Source organism: Salvelinus namaycush, chromosome 7 (assembly GCF_016432855.1).
Source record: "Salvelinus namaycush isolate Seneca chromosome 7, SaNama_1.0, whole genome shotgun sequence".
In the NCBI taxonomy this organism is placed as follows: domain Eukaryota; kingdom Metazoa; phylum Chordata; class Actinopteri; order Salmoniformes; family Salmonidae; genus Salvelinus; species Salvelinus namaycush.
Window position 1 is genome coordinate 54,347,842 of NC_052313.1, and position 17,938 is coordinate 54,365,779.

The 17,938-nt window shown below is 50.0% G+C and overlaps 1 protein-coding gene across 2 annotated transcripts in view; it reads right to left on the reverse strand.

Annotated features, from left to right (window-relative positions):
* Window positions 1–17,938, reverse strand: part of LOC120051455 (arf-GAP with GTPase, ANK repeat and PH domain-containing protein 1) — a 175,544-nt gene that overhangs the window by 41,500 nt on the left and 116,106 nt on the right. For both annotated transcript variants that reach the window (XM_038998319.1, XM_038998318.1), the window contains exons 2-3: window positions 7,015–7,073; window positions 6,647–6,734 (exon numbers count right to left, since the gene is read on the reverse strand). In XM_038998319.1, the coding sequence (XP_038854247.1) occupies window positions 6,647–6,734; window positions 7,015–7,073 (147 nt within the window). The remainder of the gene's footprint in view (window positions 1–6,646; window positions 6,735–7,014; window positions 7,074–17,938) is intronic.

Genomic DNA, 17,938 nt, shown 5'->3' on the forward strand with positions numbered 1-17,938 from the left:
AGGTGGCCTATCCACAGGGAGTAGGTGGCCTATCCACAGGGGGTAGTTGGCCTATCCACAGGGGGTAGTTGGCCTATCCACAGCGAGGGAGAGAGATGAAGAGAGCGAGGGAGAGAGATGAAGAGAGCGAGAGAGAGAGAGAGATGAAGAGAGATATGAAGAGAGAGGGAGATGGAGAGAGGGAGATGGAGGGAGAGAGCGGGACCAGGCCCGGGACAGACTGAACACACTGTGCAGAACGTGTCGCACACTGAGACCTAACCTTGGCCTCAGAACACACCATGTGGAGTCATCATCATCATCATGGACCTTCTGCAAAACCCTGTCTGACTCCCTAGACCCACAGGGGGACAACACAGGGTTTTACTCCCTGGTTAAAGAGACATCAGTCTAGCACCCCTTAAAGTAGAAACACCAACACACTGTAGAGTGGTCTGTTTCCTAGAGCAAGACATTGCATCCCCCAGTTATAGGGAACTTAGTGTGCATGGCATGAAGCACACTTTTACACACAAAAAATGATGTTTAAAAATAAAGTGATAAGCAACCTGTCAACTTCTACACTGTTTAACTGTCAAAAATACCATCTAATATAGCTCAGGTCTTAAGTGTGTGAGCCGCTGCTAACCATATCTGTGGTGTTTGGGGGGTTGGAATGTGAGCCAGGCGAGGCAGGGCTTCCCATAATGACATGTTTAACTGGGTGTGTGTGTGTGTGTGTGTGTGTGTGTGTGTGTGTGTGTGTGTGTGTGTGTGTGTGTGTGTGTGTGTGTGTGTGTGTGTGTGTGTGTGTCAGGGTAACAGGAAGAGGCTAGGCCATGGGTCAGTCAGTCAGCCAGCACCACACAGCAGCAGCTCTTCCCAAAGTATTTTTCCAGCTCTTTTTCCAGCTGCGGGGTTATGGACGGAAGCCCACTCCAATCTGCTCAGGGGGGAGATTGGCGGAAGGCTGGGTGGGGCATGGGGGAGGAAAGAGGTGGCGGGGGCACAGTCCGGTTATAGACTGGAGCATGGTGGGTATTTTGAGCGCTCTGGCGAGGGCCTCTTGAAGGGAGAGGGCCTCTCTGCTCTCCAAGCAGCTCCAAGTGGACTCCATCCATGCACAGGCCGTAGGAGGGCAACAACCCAGCAGCAGGACCGCTACCTCCGCCTTTGTGCAAGGAGTAGCACTGCCAGAGCCCTGCAAAATGACCTCCAGCAGGCCACAAATGTGCATGTGTCTGCTCAAACGGTCAGAAACAGACTCCATGAGGGTGGTATGAGGGCCCGACGTCCACAGGTGGGAGTTGTGCTTACAGCCCAACACCGTGCAGGACGTTTGGCATTTGCCAGAGAACACCAAGATTGGCAAATTCGCCACTGGCGCCCTGTGCTCTTCACAGATGAAAGCAGGTTCACACTGAGCACATGAGCACATGTGACAGACGTGACAGAGTCTGGAGACGCCGTGGAGAACGTTCTGCTACCTGCAACATCCTCCAGCATGACCGGTTTGGCGGTGGGTCAGTCATGGTGTGGGGTGGCATTTCTTTGTGGGGCCGCACAGCCCTCCATGTGCTCGCCAGAGGTAGCCTGACTGCCATTAGGTACCGAGATGAGATCCTCAGACCCCTTGTGAGACCATATGCTGACACATGTACATTTGTGGCCTGCTGGAGGTCATTTTGCAGGGCTCTGGCAGTGCTCCTCATTGCACAAAGGCGGGGGTAGCGGTCCTGCTGCTGGGTTGTTGCCCTCCTACGGCCTCCTCCACGTCTCCTGATGTACTGGCCTGTCTCCTGGTAGCACCTCCATGCTCTGGACACTACGCTGACAGACACAGCAAACCTTCTTGCCACAGCTCGCATTGATGTGCCATCCTGGATGAGCTGCACTACCTGAGCCACTTGTGTGGGTTGTAGACTCCGTCTCATGCTACCACTAGAGTGAAAGCACCGCCAGCATTCAAAAGTGACCAAAACATCAGCCAGGAAGCATAGGAACTGAGAAGTGGTCTGTGGTCACCACCTGCAGAATCACTCCTTTATTGGGGGTGTCTTGCTAATTGCCTATAATTTCCACCTTTTGTCTATTCCATTTGCACAACAGCATGTGAATTGTATTGTCAATCAGTGTTGCTTCCTAAGTGGACAGTTTGATTTCACAGAAGTGTGATTGACTTGGAGTTACATTGTGTTGTTTAAGTGTTCCCTTTATTTTTTTGAGCAGTGTAGATTTTTTTATTTAACCTTTATTTAACTAGGCAGGTCAGTTAAGAACAAATTCTTATTTACAATGACAGCCTAGGAACAGTGGGTTAACTGCATGGTTCAGGGGCAGAACGACAGATTTTTACCGTGGCAGCTCAGGAATTCTACCTTGGCAGCTCAGGAATTCAATCTAGCAACCTTTCGGTTCCTACAACGCTCTAACCACTAGTCTACCTGCCGCCCCATTAGAGGTAGTGTGTTGTGTTTTCTGTTGTATTAAAGTATCAGTCCCCTTGGTGCAGCTTTATGGCTGGGCTCTCTGCTGAGTCAGCTGCTCAGTGTGTGTGTGTGTGTGTGTGTGTGTGTGTGTGTGTGTGTGTGTGTGTGTGTGTGTGTGTGTGTGTGTGTGTGTGTGTGATATAGAGAAGGGGTGAGTTGTGGCTCCACAGATTAAACAACAGAAAGTGACAGGGTGAAAATGAGAGGGTTCGCTATGTGAAGCTACAAGCTAAATGTTAGCACAGCAGCAACTTAAATCAGCCTCAGGTTCATCATCTAGCTGCTCGCTTTACTGTCACACTAGATTGTCTAAGTGGGAAATACCTGGCTTGTGGCCATTCAGAGTAGCACTTTAGCTAGAGAATGCATTGTTGTGGTGATATCTGGAATGATTATGGGAAACCTGACCTATTATCAAGCTGCTAGTGTGAAATGGTAAGGCCCTGGAGCAAAGAGGATAACCCTACACAAGACACAGACAGAAGGAGACAAGAGGATAGTTACCTGCATCCACGTCAGCTAGTTACAAACGAAGCCAAGAAAAACAAGAGGAAATAAAAGCAAATCCAAGGTGCAAGTTATATTCTCAGTTCAAATTAAACAGACAGACAGAGACACAGAGACAGACAGAGACACACAGAGACAGACAGACAAAGACAGAGATAGATAGAGAGAGACCCAGAGAGAGAGAGAGACAGAGACATACAGAGAGAGAGAGACAGAGAATACAGAGAGAGTGCATAGATTCACCCTAGGTCAGAGAGAAGACCAAGCATCCCAGGCTGAGTGTACAGCCTAGAGCTGTGAGAGGAGGGGGTAGGGAGAGTACAGTGGGGTTATCACATAGAATGTCACAATCACACATCATCCCTGGTCAGTCAGTGGGTGGTAGAAGAGCAGGTATTTAAACAGATCCTAGTAGCTATAAGCACATCTGACGCTGTACCATAACCTCACACACAACTATCCTGCTTTACGCTATCTACATTGGGCCCTTACGTTGTGTTAACATGGCAGCCAGCACGCTGCGGTGACGTTGTGAGAACGTTGTGACAAGAGCCAGGTGTGTTTGGGTTGGTGTATTATATAACCTATCATAAATGTGTCCATTCATACGCTGTGTGTCTGAGAGGACCTGGGAGAGACCACCACAGCAGTCAGTACTAGCTGCCAGTCCCTCTGCAGACTCCAGTCTACACACTAAGAATAGGCCTGGTTAGCAGCTCTGCAGCTGTGTGGTTAGGTGGTTACTAGGCTAGGCCGTAGGAGCAACTACAGTAGCCTACAACTCAATCAATTACCAGGAGAATTGGGGACCGTCTTGGGAGCATCCATTTTTAGATAGGTGGTTAAGACAGTGTGTGTGATCAAGCAGGGATTTTCTATTTTTGTTAGGCCATTGGTCATGCAACAATGATATCAAAGAGAGAGTTCTTTTGGGTGGAAACACTTCCTAGATGGGCGGCGGTGCCAAGAATGTGCCTGGATCAAAGAGCTACGGCTTGTCATTTTAACTTCGCTAAAACACATTCTGCCTTCAAACGCTGGATTGTGTTTCTCTTGGCAGCTGACTGTTATAATCAAGAGGCAAAGAATGGAAAAACACCCGTTGAGTTGTTGACATGTTCCTTTGTGGATATTCCCCAGCCTGCCACTGGCTGGATATTCCCCAGCCTGCCACTGGCTGGATATTCCCCAGCCTGCCACTGGCTGGATATTCCCCAGCCTGCCACTGGCATGCAGACTCCAGCCAGCAGCTATGAAGAGTGACTGACAGACAAATACAGTGGGATACAGATCATCCTACAGTTTAACTCTTGCATTTAAACGTTGAACCTTCCAGTAGGTGTCTCAATATTGACTTGGCTATTCCACTACAGGACTATCTAAGCCCATCTATAGGGCGGCAGGCAGCCATGCAGTTAAGACCATTGGGCCAGTAACCGAAAGGTTGAGGTTTCAAATCCCTGAGCCGACTAGGTTTCAAAAATATGTCAATATGCCCTTGAGCAAGGCACTTAAAGGAACAATTGGGGTTAAGTCTCTCTGGATAAGAGCGACCGCTAAATGACTAAAATGTCAAATGTAAATTTATGAGGCAACGTTTTCTACAGACTCATAGGAACATGAGTGTTAGTGCTGAAATATTAACATGCTTAGGTCTCTGAAAGTAGAGCGTAGAGAGGGCTCCCGTATGTGGGCGAGCAGAGCTGGCAGGGTGCCTCCTCTTAGCTTCAATAATGGATGCAGAGTATGGCTGTTTGTCTCCTCAGGGCCTGGACTGTACTGATGATGCTAACACGCTAACGCTACACGAAGGGCTGCATCTCAATAGTGTCTGGTGACTTCCTCTCCCAATCTCCTTTCCTTCATCTGCATTGATATGAAGCCACAGGAGAGCTGAAAGCAAAACAGTTGAACAAGAGGAGAGGAGAGGATTAAAGGAGGACTCTGGACTATTGAGACGCAGCCTAGAGTGGAGGAGTGGACACTGGACTATTGAGACGCAGCCTGGAGCGGAGGAGAGGACACTGGACTATTGAGATGCAGCCTGGAGTGGAAGAGAGGACACTGGACTATTGAGATGCAGCCTGGAGTGGAGGAGAGGACACTGGACTATTGAGATGCAGCCTGGAGTGGAGGAGAGGACACTGGACTATTGAGATGCAGCCTGGAGTGGAGGAGAGGACACTGGACTATTGAGATGCAGCCTGGAGTGGAGGAGAGGACACTGGACTATTGAGATGCAGCCTGGAGTGGAGGAGAGGTAACAGGGAGAGAACACTGGACTATTGAGATGCAGCCTAGGGTGGAGGAGGACACTGGACTATTGAGACGCAGCCTAGGGTGGAGGAGAGGAGCCCCTCAGGCTTAGCTTGAGGAGAGGTAACAGGGAGAGAACACTGGACTATTGAGACGCAGCCTGGGGTGGAGGAGAGGACACTGGACTATTGAGATGCAGCCTGGAGTGGAGGAGAGGACACTGGACTATTGAGATGCAGCCTGGAGTGGAGGAGAGGTAACAGGGAGAGAACACTGGACTATTGAGACGCAGCCTGGAGTGGAGGAGAGGACACTGAACTATTGAGATGCAGCCTGGAGTGGAGGAGAGGACACTGGACTATTGAGATGCAGCCTGGAGTGGAGGAGAGGTAACAGGGAGAGAACACTGGACTATTGAGATGCAGCCTAGGGTGGAGGAGAGGACACTGGACTATTGAGATGTAGCCTAGGGTGGAGGAGAGGAGCCCCTCAGGCTTAGCTTGAGGAGAGGTAACAGGGAGAGAACACTGGACTATTGAGACGCAGCCTAGGGTGGAGGAGAGGAGCCCCTCAGGCTTAGCTTGAGGAGAGGTAACAGGGAGAGAACACTGGACTATTGAGATGCAGCCTAGGGTGGAGGAGAGGAGCCCCTCAGGCTTAGCTTGAGGAGAGGTAACAGAGAGAGAACACTGGACTATTGAGACGCAGCCTAGGGTGGAGGAGAGGAGCCCCTCAGGCTTAGCTTGAGGAGAGGTAACAGGGAGAGAACACTGGACTATTGAGATGCAGCCTAGGGTGGAGGAGAGGACACTGGACTATTGAGATGCAGCCTAGGGTGGAGGAGAGGACACTGGACTATTGAGATGCAGCCTAGGGTGGAGGAGAGGAGCCCCTCAGGCTTAGCTTGAGGAGAGGTAACAGGGAGAGGACACTGGACTATTGAGACGCAGCCTAGGGTGGAGGAGAGGAGCCCCTCAGGCTTAGCTTGAGGAGAGGTAACAGAGAGAGAACACTGGCTTCAGAAGTTACATAGTGCTCTCTCCAGCTCCTTGTAGCTGGGTAGTTGAGTTAAGCAGGCGGTGTAGTTAAGCATGAGCACGGCACCCTGGTTCATTTGTTAAGGCTTTCTAGGAAGATTTTTCCTCACCAACCACACTGCTATCGACTGACAGACATGATCTGTATCTGAAATGGCACCCTATTCCCTATATATAGCGCCCTAATACAAAGTAGTGAAAAGGGTGCCATTTCAGAGTCCTCCACTGACAGGCACAGACACACACGGGTACCGACACACAGTGGTACAGACACACACTGGTACAGACACACACACACACTGGTACAGACACACACACACACACTGGTACAGACACAAACACAGACGTGGTGAGCAGTAGAGAGCACCCTGGTCTTACCTTCTGGAGATTCCTCCTGGACGTATGTTCCTGTCAGGTACCTGTGGACCAGCGCAGACTTCCCACTGGCCAGGTTACCCACAATGCCCTGGGGGAGGAAGAAGAAGAACAGGGAAGTGAGGCTGTTTCCTGGTTTTGCATATCTTCTTCGTTGGCTTGTAATAATCAGAAGGGTTGTGCTGCAGTGAATAATGCTGAGAAGAGCTTCAGAGGAAGACTGCCTGAGATGCAGACATGAATACAGAGAATATGGAATATAGAGGAAGGTAATTCTATTCTGTTTGATGTTTTGACCTCATTCCTGGTCTGTGTACATGCACGTCCAGGAGAAGACTCATTGGAGCGTTTGTATCCAATTTCAGACTCACCACTTTGAGTTCTGGTACCGATCGGCTCAGGGTCCACTCCTGGCTGTTCACAAAGGCGTCTGCAACAAAGAGAGAGAAGCCTGTCAATCAACGGTACACACATGACCCAGATAACATCAGAGGTCTGACAAGCTGTAATATCTATGTCCTCCAGACGTCACGGCAACAAGGGTTCCAATCTGTTCCTGCTCAGTAGTCACCCACTAACAGGGAGGACAGAGACAGATAAACGAGAAGAAAGGGAGGGATGAGGAGAGACTTCGGGGAGGATAGGAGTGTATCATTAAAGATGACAGCTGAGTGACAGCTAGGATAGCTGCATCCTCTCAGAGATACTTCCTGTCTGGTCTGAATGGATGTCTTCAGTAGAGCATATCAGCTGTACATACACACTGAACAGCAAGTCAACAAGACCGATGATACACTACACTGAACAACTACTATACCAGCTGAACGAATCCTGAAGAATGCTGCCCATAGTAGGTGTGTGTGGTATTGGCTAACATGCTACTGGCTAGTTGTGACATCTCCCTGGCTGTGAGGCTACTGGCTAGGTATAATATCTCCCTGGCTGTGAGGCTACTGGCTAGGTATAATATCTCCCTGGCTGTGAGGCTACTGGCTAGGTATAATATCTCCCTGGCTGTGAGGCTACTGGCTAGGTATAACATCTCCCTGGCTGTGAGGCTACTGGCTAGGTATAACATCTCCCTGGCTGTGAGGCTACTGGCTAGGTATAACATCTCCCTGGCTGTGAGGCTACTGGCTAGGTATAACATCTCCCTGGCTGTGAGGCTACTGGCTAGGTATAACATCTCCCTGGCTGTGAGGCTACTGGCTAGGTATAACATCTCCCTGGCTGTGAGGCTACTGGCTAGGTATAACATCTCCCTGGCTGTGAGGCTACTGGCTAGGTATAACATCTCCCTGGCTGTGAGGCTACTGGCTAGGTATAACATCTCCCTGCCTGTGAGGCTACTGGCTAGGTATAACATCTCCCTGGCTGTGAGGCTACTGGCTAGGTGTAATATCTCCCTGGCTGTGAGGCTACTGGCTAGGTGTAACATCTCCCTGGCTGTGAGGCTACTGGCTAGGTGTAACATCTCCCTGGCTGTGAGGCTACTGGCTAGGTATAACATCTCCCTGGCTGTGAGGCTACTGGCTAGGTGTAATATCTCCCTGGCTGTGAGGCTACTGGCTAGGTGTAACATCTCCCTGGGCTGTGAGGCTACTGGCTAGGTGTAATATCTCCCTGGCTGTGAGGCTACTGGCTAGGTATAATATCTCCCTGGCTGTGAGGCTACTGGCTAGGTATAACATCTCCCTGGCTGTGAGGCTACTGGCTAGGTGTAATATCTCCCTGGCTGTGAGGCTACTGGCTAGGTGTAATATCTCCCTGGCTGTGAGGCTACTGGCTAGGTGTAATATCTCCCTGGCTGTGAGGCTACTGGCTAGGTATAATATCTCCCTGGCTGTGAGGCTACTGGCTAGGTATAACATCTCCCTGGCCGTGAAGCCCATTAGCTTGACTGGGCCCAGGTCTTATTATCTATCCAAGGCCCAGCATGGCTGCCAAACAAAAGCAGCAGGCCCGCGGTGGAGCCGGTCACACTCTTAATGTTTAATATCACACCAGCTGCTCTGCGACTGGCTCTATTACAGCCCTGAGCTCCATCTTGGCTCACTGTTGTGGCGCTGGCAGGGCCATTCTCTGGCAGCACACGGTTAATGCCAGAATAGATCTTTCAGGAGGAACCAGGCTAACCAAAGCACCAATCAGAGGGGATGTGGGCGTGGCTTAGACCCAGAGAGGTGAGAGGGTTAGGGGTGGAGCTAGTCATTATATACAAGGCATTCTGATGCCAACTGTCCTTACGCCACACCTGTTTCCTTGTCTGTTATTAAGGCTAGTGGACTAACAGGAGATGTGGCCTCTACTCTGCTGTGTTCTGTAGGTCCTGTGTACATTCCTCCACTTCACCCTCGGCTGTTTATGAGACAGAGATAAGACCTGGCAGGCTAGATGGAGGGTTAAGTGAGGTCAGTGTGTGGGACAGTATATTTAACTGTAGGTTACAGCTGTGTGAGGAGGTTGCGTTGAGAGACTGTAATGTGAACGTGTTGTTTGGAATTGCATCTGTTGACTGTAATAATGGGTGGTGCATGTGTGAGTGATTGCTACACGAGCGTGGGTGATAGTGTATTGTCGTCTATAATTGCAGTGTGCTGTGTACAGTTTGTGTACAGTTTGTGTACAGTGTGTGTGTGTGTGTAGTAATGCGTGGGGGGAATAAACTGCTGCCATCCCTCTGCCACTCCAATCCCTCCCCTCATTTCCCATGACCTCCTAGCCCCTCCTCCTCGCTGGTTGTTACAGCAGATACTGTAGAACACAGCACAAACACCTAACTAGTAACGGTCACACACACACCTCACTAGTAACGGTCGCACAAACACCTCACTAGTAACGGTCGCACAAACACCTAACTAGTAACGGTCACACACACACCTCACTAGTAACGGTCGCACAAACACCTCACTAGTAACGGTCGCACACACACCCAACTAGTAACGGCCACACACACCTCACTAGTAACGGTCACACAAACACCCAACTAGTAACGGCCACACACACCTCACTAGTAACGGTCACACAAACACCCAACTAGTAACGGCCACACACACCTCACTAGTAACGGTCACACAAACACCCAACTAGTAACGGCCACACACACCTCACTAGTAACGGTCACACAAACACCCAACTAGTAACGGCCACACACACCTCACTAGTAACGGTCACACAAACACCCAACTAGTAACGGCCACACACACCTCACTAGTAACGGTCACACAAACACCCAACTAGTAACGGCCACACACACCTCACTAGTAACGGTCACACAAACACCCAACTAGTAACGGTCACACACACACCTCACTAGTAACGGTCGCACAAACACCTAACTAGTAACGGTCACACACACACCTCACTAGTAACGGTCGCACAAACACCTCACTAGTAACGGTCGCACAAACACCTAACTAGTAACGGTCACACACACACCTCACTAGTAACGGTCGCACAAACACCTCACTAGTAACGGTCGCACACACACCCAACTAGTAACGGCCACACACACCTCACTAGTAACGGTCACACAAACACCCAACTAGTAACGGCCACACACACCTCACTAGTAACGGTCACACAAACACCCAACTAGTAACGGCCACACACACCTCACTAGTAACGGTCACACAAACACCCAACTAGTAACGGCCACACACACCTCACTAGTAACGGTCACACAAACACCCAACTAGTAACGGCCACACACACCTCACTAGTAACGGTCACACAAACACCCAACTAGTAACGGCCACACACACCTCACTAGTAACGGTCACACAAACACCCAACTAGTAACGGCCACACACACCTCACTAGTAACGGTCACACAAACACCCAACTAGTAACGGCCACACACACCTCACTAGTAACGGTCACACAAACACCCAACTAGTAACAGCCACACACACCTCACTAGTAACGGTCACACAAACACCCAACTAGTAACGGCCACACACACCTCACTAGTAACGGTCACACAAACACCCAACTAGTAACGGCCACACACACCTCACTAGTAACGGTCACACACACACCCAACTAGTAACGGTCACACACACACCCAACTAGTAACGGTCGCACAAACACCTAACTAGTAACGGTCACACAAACACCTAACTAGTAACGGTCACACACACACCTCACTAGTAACGGTCACACACACACCCAACTAGTAACGGTCGCACAAACACCTAACTAGTAACGGTCGCACAAACACCCAACTAGTAACGGTCACACAAACACCCAACTAGTAACGGTCGCACAAACACCTAACTAGTAACGGTCGCACAAACACCCAACTAGTAACGGTCACACACACACCCAACTAGTAACGGTCACACACACACCCAACTAGTAACGGTCACACAAACACCCAACTAGTAACGGTCACACACACACCCAACTAGTAACGGTCGCACAAACACCCAACTAGTAACGGTCACACAAACACCCAACTAGTAACGGTCACACAAACACCCAACTAGTAACGGTCGCACAAACACCTAACTAGTAACGGTCGCACAAACACCCAACTAGTAACGGTCACACACACACCCAACTAGTAACGGTCACACAAACACCCAACTAGTAACGGTCACACACACACCTAACTAGTAACGGTCACACACACACCCAACTAGTAACGGTCGCACACACACCCAACTAGTAACGGTCACACAAACACCTAACTAGTAACGGTCGCACACACACCCAACTAGTAACGGTCACACAAACACCTAACTAGTAACGGTCGCACAAACACCCAACTAGTAACGGCCGCACACACACCCAACTAGTAACGGTCGCACAAACACCCAACTAGTAACGGTCGCACAAACACCCAACTAGTAACGGTCGCACAAACACCCAACTAGTAACGGTCGCACACACACCCAACTAGTAACGGTCGCACACACACCCAACTAGTAACGGTCGCACACACACCCAACTAGTAACGGTCGCACACACACCCAACTAGTAACGGTCACACACACCTAACTAGTAACGGTCACACACACACCTAACTAGTAACGGTCACACACACACCCAACTAGTAACGGTCGCACACACACCCAACTAGTAACGGTCGCACACACACCCAACTAGTAACGGTCGCACACACACCCAACTAGTAACGGTCGCACACACACCTAACTAGTAACGGTCGCACAAACACCTAACTAGTAACGGTCGCACACACACCCAACTAGTAACGGTCGCACACACACCCAACTAGTAACGGTCGCACACACACCCAACTAGTAACGGTCGCACACACACCCAACTAGTAACGGCCGCACACACACCCAACTAGTAACGGTCACACACACACCCAACTAGTAACGGCCACACACACACCTAACTAGTAACGGCCACACACACACCCAACTAGTAACGGCCACACACACACCTAACTAGTAACGGCCACACACACACCCAACTAGTAACGGTCGCACAAACACCTAACTAGTAACGGTCGCACACACACCCAACTAGTAACGGTCGCACACACACCCAACTAGTAACGGTCGCACACACACCCAACTAGTAACGGCCACACACACACCTAACTAGTAACGGTCGCACACACACCCAACTAGTAACGGTCACACAAACACCCAACTAGTAACGGTCGCACACACACCCAACTAGTAACGGTCACACAAACACCCAACTAGTAACGGTCACACACACACCCAACTAGTAACGGTCGCACACACACCCAACTAGTAACGGTCGCACACACACCCAACTAGTAACGGTCACACACACACCCAACTAGTAACGGTCACACACACACCCAACTAGTAACGGTCGCACACACACCCAACTAGTAACGGTCGCACACACACCCAACTAGTAACGGTCGCACACACACCCAACTAGTAACGGTCACACAAACACCCAACTAGTAACGGTCACACAAACACCCAACTAGTAACGGTCGCACAAACACCCAACTAGTAACGGTCGCACACACACCCAACTAGTAACGGTCACACAAACACCCAACTAGTAACGGCCGCACAAACACCCAACTAGTAACGGCCGCACAAACACCCAACTAGTAACGGTCGCACAAACACCCAACTAGTAACGGTCACACAAACACCCAACTAGTAACGGCCACACACACACCCAACTAGTAACGGCCACACACACACCCAACTAGTAACGGCCACACACACACCCAACTAGTAACGGCCACACACACACCCAACTAGTAACGGCCACACACACACCCAACTAGTAACGGCCACACACACACCCAACTAGTAACGGCCACACACACACCCAACTAGTAACGGTCACACACACCCAACTAGTAACGGTCACACACACCCAACTAGTAACGGTCGCACACACACCCAACTAGTAACGGTCGCACACACACCCAACTAGTAACGGTCACACACACACCTAACTAGTAACGGTCACACACACACCTAACTAGTAACGGTCACACACACACCCAACTAGTAACGGCCACACACACACCTAACTAGTAACGGTCACACACACACCTAACTAGTAACGGTCACACACACACCCAACTAGTAACGGCCACACACACACCTAACTAGTAACGGCCACACACACACCTAACTAGTAACGGTCACACACACACCCAACTAGTAACGGCCACACACACACCTAACTAGTAACGGTCACACACACACCTAACTAGTAACGGTCACACACACACCTAACTAGTAACGGTCACACACACACCCAAAATAGTAACGGCCACACACACACCTAACTAGTAACGGCCACACACACACCTAGCTAGTAACGGTCACACACACACCCAACTAGTAACGGCCACACACACACCTAACTAGTAACGGTCACACACACACCCAACTAGTAACGGCCACACACACACCCAACTAGTAACGGCCACACACACACCCAACTAGTAACGGTCACACACACACCCAACTAGTAACGGCCACACACACACCCAACTAGTAACGGTCACACACACACCTCACTAGTAACGGCCACACACACACCTCACTAGTAACGGTCACACACACCTCACTAGTAACGGTCACACACACACCTAACTACTAACGGTCACACACACACCCAACTAGTAACGGCCACACACACACCCAACTAGTAACGGTCACACACACACCCAACTAGTAACGGCCACACACACACCTCACTAGTAACGGTCACACACACACACCTCACTAGTAACGGTCACACACACCTCACTAGTAACGGTCACACACACACCTAACTACTAACGGTCACACACACACCCAACTACTAACGGTCACACACACACCCAACTAGTAACGGTCACACACACACCCAACTAGTAACGGTCACACACACACCCAACTAGTAACGGTCACACACACACCCAACTAGTAACGGTCACACACACACCCAACTAGTAACGGTCACACACACACCTCACTAGTAACGGTCACACACACACCTCACTAGTAACGGTCACACACACACCTCACTAGTAACGGTCACACACACACCTAACTACTAACGGTCACACACACACCCAACTAGTAACGGTCACACACACACCCAACTACTAACGGTCACACACACACCCAACTAGTAACGGTCACACACACACCTCACTAGTAACGGTCACACACACACCTCACTAGTAACGGTCACACACACACCTAACTACTAACGGTCACACACACACCCAACTAGTAACGGTCACACACACACCCAACTAGTAACGGTCACACACACACCCAACTAGTAACGGTCACACACACACCCAACTAGTAACGGTCACACACACACCCAACTAGTAACGGTCACACACACACCCAACTAGTAACGGTCACACACACACCCAACTAGTAACGGTCACACACACACCCAACTAGTAACGGTCACACACACACCCAACTAGTAACGGTCACACACACACACCTAACTAGTAACGGTCACACACACACCTAACTAGTAACGGTCACACACACAAATCACTGCTGGTTACTGTGTGTGGTCAGTTGTATCAGGGCTGTCCAGTCGATCTCACCACAGTGTCACCCTGGAGGAGCCGACACATCAGGTCATTCTAGAAAAGGACTCTGTTCATGCTTGTTATAATCCCACACAACACAGTGCTGTTCTAATAGAAGGCCATTTAGCAGACACTATTATCCAAAGAGACTTGTCCAAAGAAACTTAGTCCAAAGAGACTCAGTCCAAAGAGACTTAGTCCAAAGAGACTTAGTCATGCATACATTTTCACGTATGGGTGGCCCCAGCGGGAAACGAACCCATGACCCTTGGCATTGCAGGCGTCATGCTCTACCAACTGTGCCACACACACACCATTCAGCCCTTCCCTTTCTCCAGACACCCCAGTGTGTTATCTTGCTGGGGTAAGTAGGTCACAGGCCCCACCATCAGACAGGACTGAGGACCACAAACAACCCTGTTCCATTTAGGCCTCCATTTGGACCAGTGTTAGCTTTATTAATTCATCAGGGACAATCTGTGTCAGGCAGACACTACACTATACTATACTACAGGCAGACACTATACTACAGACACTACACTATACTACAGGCAGACACTACACTATACTACAAGCAGACACTACACGACACGCAGACACAACACTACACTACAGGCAGACACTACACTACAGGCAGACACTACAGTACAGGCAGACACTACACTACAGGCAGACACTACACTACAGGCAGACACTACACTACAGGCAGACACTACACTACAGGCAGACAGTCACTACACTACAGGCAGACAGTCACTACAGTACAGGCAGACAGACAGACACTACAGTACAGACAGAGTCACTACAGTAGTCAGTCACTACTGTACAGGCAGACAGACAGTCACTACAGTACAGTACAGACAGAATCACTACAGTACAGGCAGACAGAGTCACTACAGTACAAAGTCACTACAGTACAGGCAGACAGTCACTACACGCAGACAGTCACTACAGTAGACAGACAGTCACTACAGTACAGACAGACAGTCACTACACTACAGTACAGACAGACACTACACTAAAGACACCACACACTCTTTATTAATGCCTTGAGTACCAAACAGGTGTTTTCAAAGACGTGGCTATGGGAAAGCTGTGGACCATATTGTCAGACGTTATCCCAACCCATCGTATTCCACCACATCAGTCTAGTCCAGTCTCCCCTCCACATCACCAGTGTCTGACAGCAGGTGTCACGTCCTCTGACCTTCTACAGCGTCTCAGACGTTGAGCACCACTTCAGAAGATGTTCATGACTTGATTGTGGGCAAGAGACTAATCTACTGCATCAATCTAATGGACCACAACATATTTCTGAAAGCATTTGATGGGTCCCAGAGTTGAGAAAACACTGGGATATATAACACATGATGACAACATAACATATCTTCCACTTCCCAACCGCTCTCTACAACCCTCCCCCGTCCTCCCTCCCCCTCCTCCTCCCTCTGATGTGTAAAACATTTAAATAAGTAGTGTCCCCCTCCTAACCCCGCCTCTGTCTGATGGTCTATTGGGATTGGTCAGACACGTCAGCCAACAGCGGGACTGGAAATAATCCAGTACGAGGGGTCCCTATTGGCCGACTGGTACACAGGGGTGTAACCCCCCCCCCCCCCTTAAAAGATTTAGATGCACTATTGTAAAGTGGCTGTTCCACTGGATATCATGAGGTGAATGCACCAATTTGTAAGTCGCTCTGGATAAGAGCGTCTGCTAAATGACTTAAATGTAAATGTGTATTGTTACCCTGGTACCCCGGTCTGTAGTTATGGGCCCTAGCTGGCTGGCTGTGTTCTGTTCACCTCTCGCTGACAGACAGGATGTTGCCCTGGTACCCCGGTCTGTAGTTATGGGCCCTAGCTGGCTGGCTGTGTTCTGTTCACCTCTCGCTGACAGACAGGATGTTGCCCTGGTACCCCGGTCTGTAGTTATGGGCCCTAGCTGGCTGGCTGTGTTCTGTTCACCTCTCGCTGACAGACAGGATGTTGCCCTGGTACCCCGGTCTGTAGTTATGGGCCCTAGCTGGCTGGCTGTGTTCTGTTCACCTCTCGCTGACAGACAGGATGTTGCCCTGGTACCCCGGTCTGTAGTTATGGGCCCTAGCTGGCTGGCTGTGTGGAGGAGCACCTCTCGCTGACAGACAGGATGTTACCCTGGTACCCCGGTCTGTAGTTATGGGCCCTAGCTGGCTGGCTGTGTGGAGGAGCACCTCTCGCTGACAGACAGGATGTTGCCCTGGTACCCCGGTCTGTAGTTATGGGCCCTAGCTGGCTGGCTGTGTTCTGTTCACCTCTCGCTGACAGACAGGATGTTGCCCTGGTACCCCGGTCTGTAGTTATGGGCCCTAGCTGGCTGGCTGTGTTCTGTTCACCTCTCGCTGACAGACAGGATGTTGTTATAGCTGCATCCTGTTTTCAGAGCTGGGGGACCGGCCAACACCGCTCCAGTTTCCCCAGTGGCTCCCAGTAAATGAGTGGCTAATAGCCACTTGACTAACAAGCTACATGACTGACTAGCCCTGTATGCCATCATGCTACACTGGTACAGAGCATTAGCCATGGGTACTTACACCTGCACTGACTACCTAGCTATCCCGTCTTAGCGTTCCATTCACTAACTACCCCCTTCACTGACCTGCAACTGTGGCAAGAAGGGAGCTCACCTGGGAAGTGCCTCCAGGATCAATGCTATTAACATTGTTGATTTGGTGGGTCAGCAGAGAATGAAGAGAGCATTCCCAGCCCAACAATGTGTGTGAACCACTGGGCTACAGAAGTCCACCGGCACCGTATCAATCCATCAACCATCACGCCGCCTTGTCACCACGCTCACACAGTGTCTGGCTGCCAGCGTCCGTCTCTTCACTCTGTCACCATGCACACACCAGCTGTATGACATACTACCTGTTGGCTCTCACTGGTGCGTGTTCCACAGCCGACACACACACACACACAAAGGAAGGGAACTTGCCACTCAGCACTCTGTGTTAATGAGTCATTAACATGAAACAAAATGTTGACTCTGGCTGCTGCCAGAAGAAAGCAATGAATCAAATGTATCCATCCTAGATTATTACAGTATGGCTCTTTTAGCGTCTCACACACACACACACACACACACACACCAGGGATTCTGTAGGGAAAATGTCCTTCTTACCAATGCTGATGTGTACTTTGAAGACGTTAGAATAACTGTCCACACTTATATCTTGTTGGCTGAGGAAAAGTAACAAACAGCAAATCACTAGCCTGTTTCAATCTACT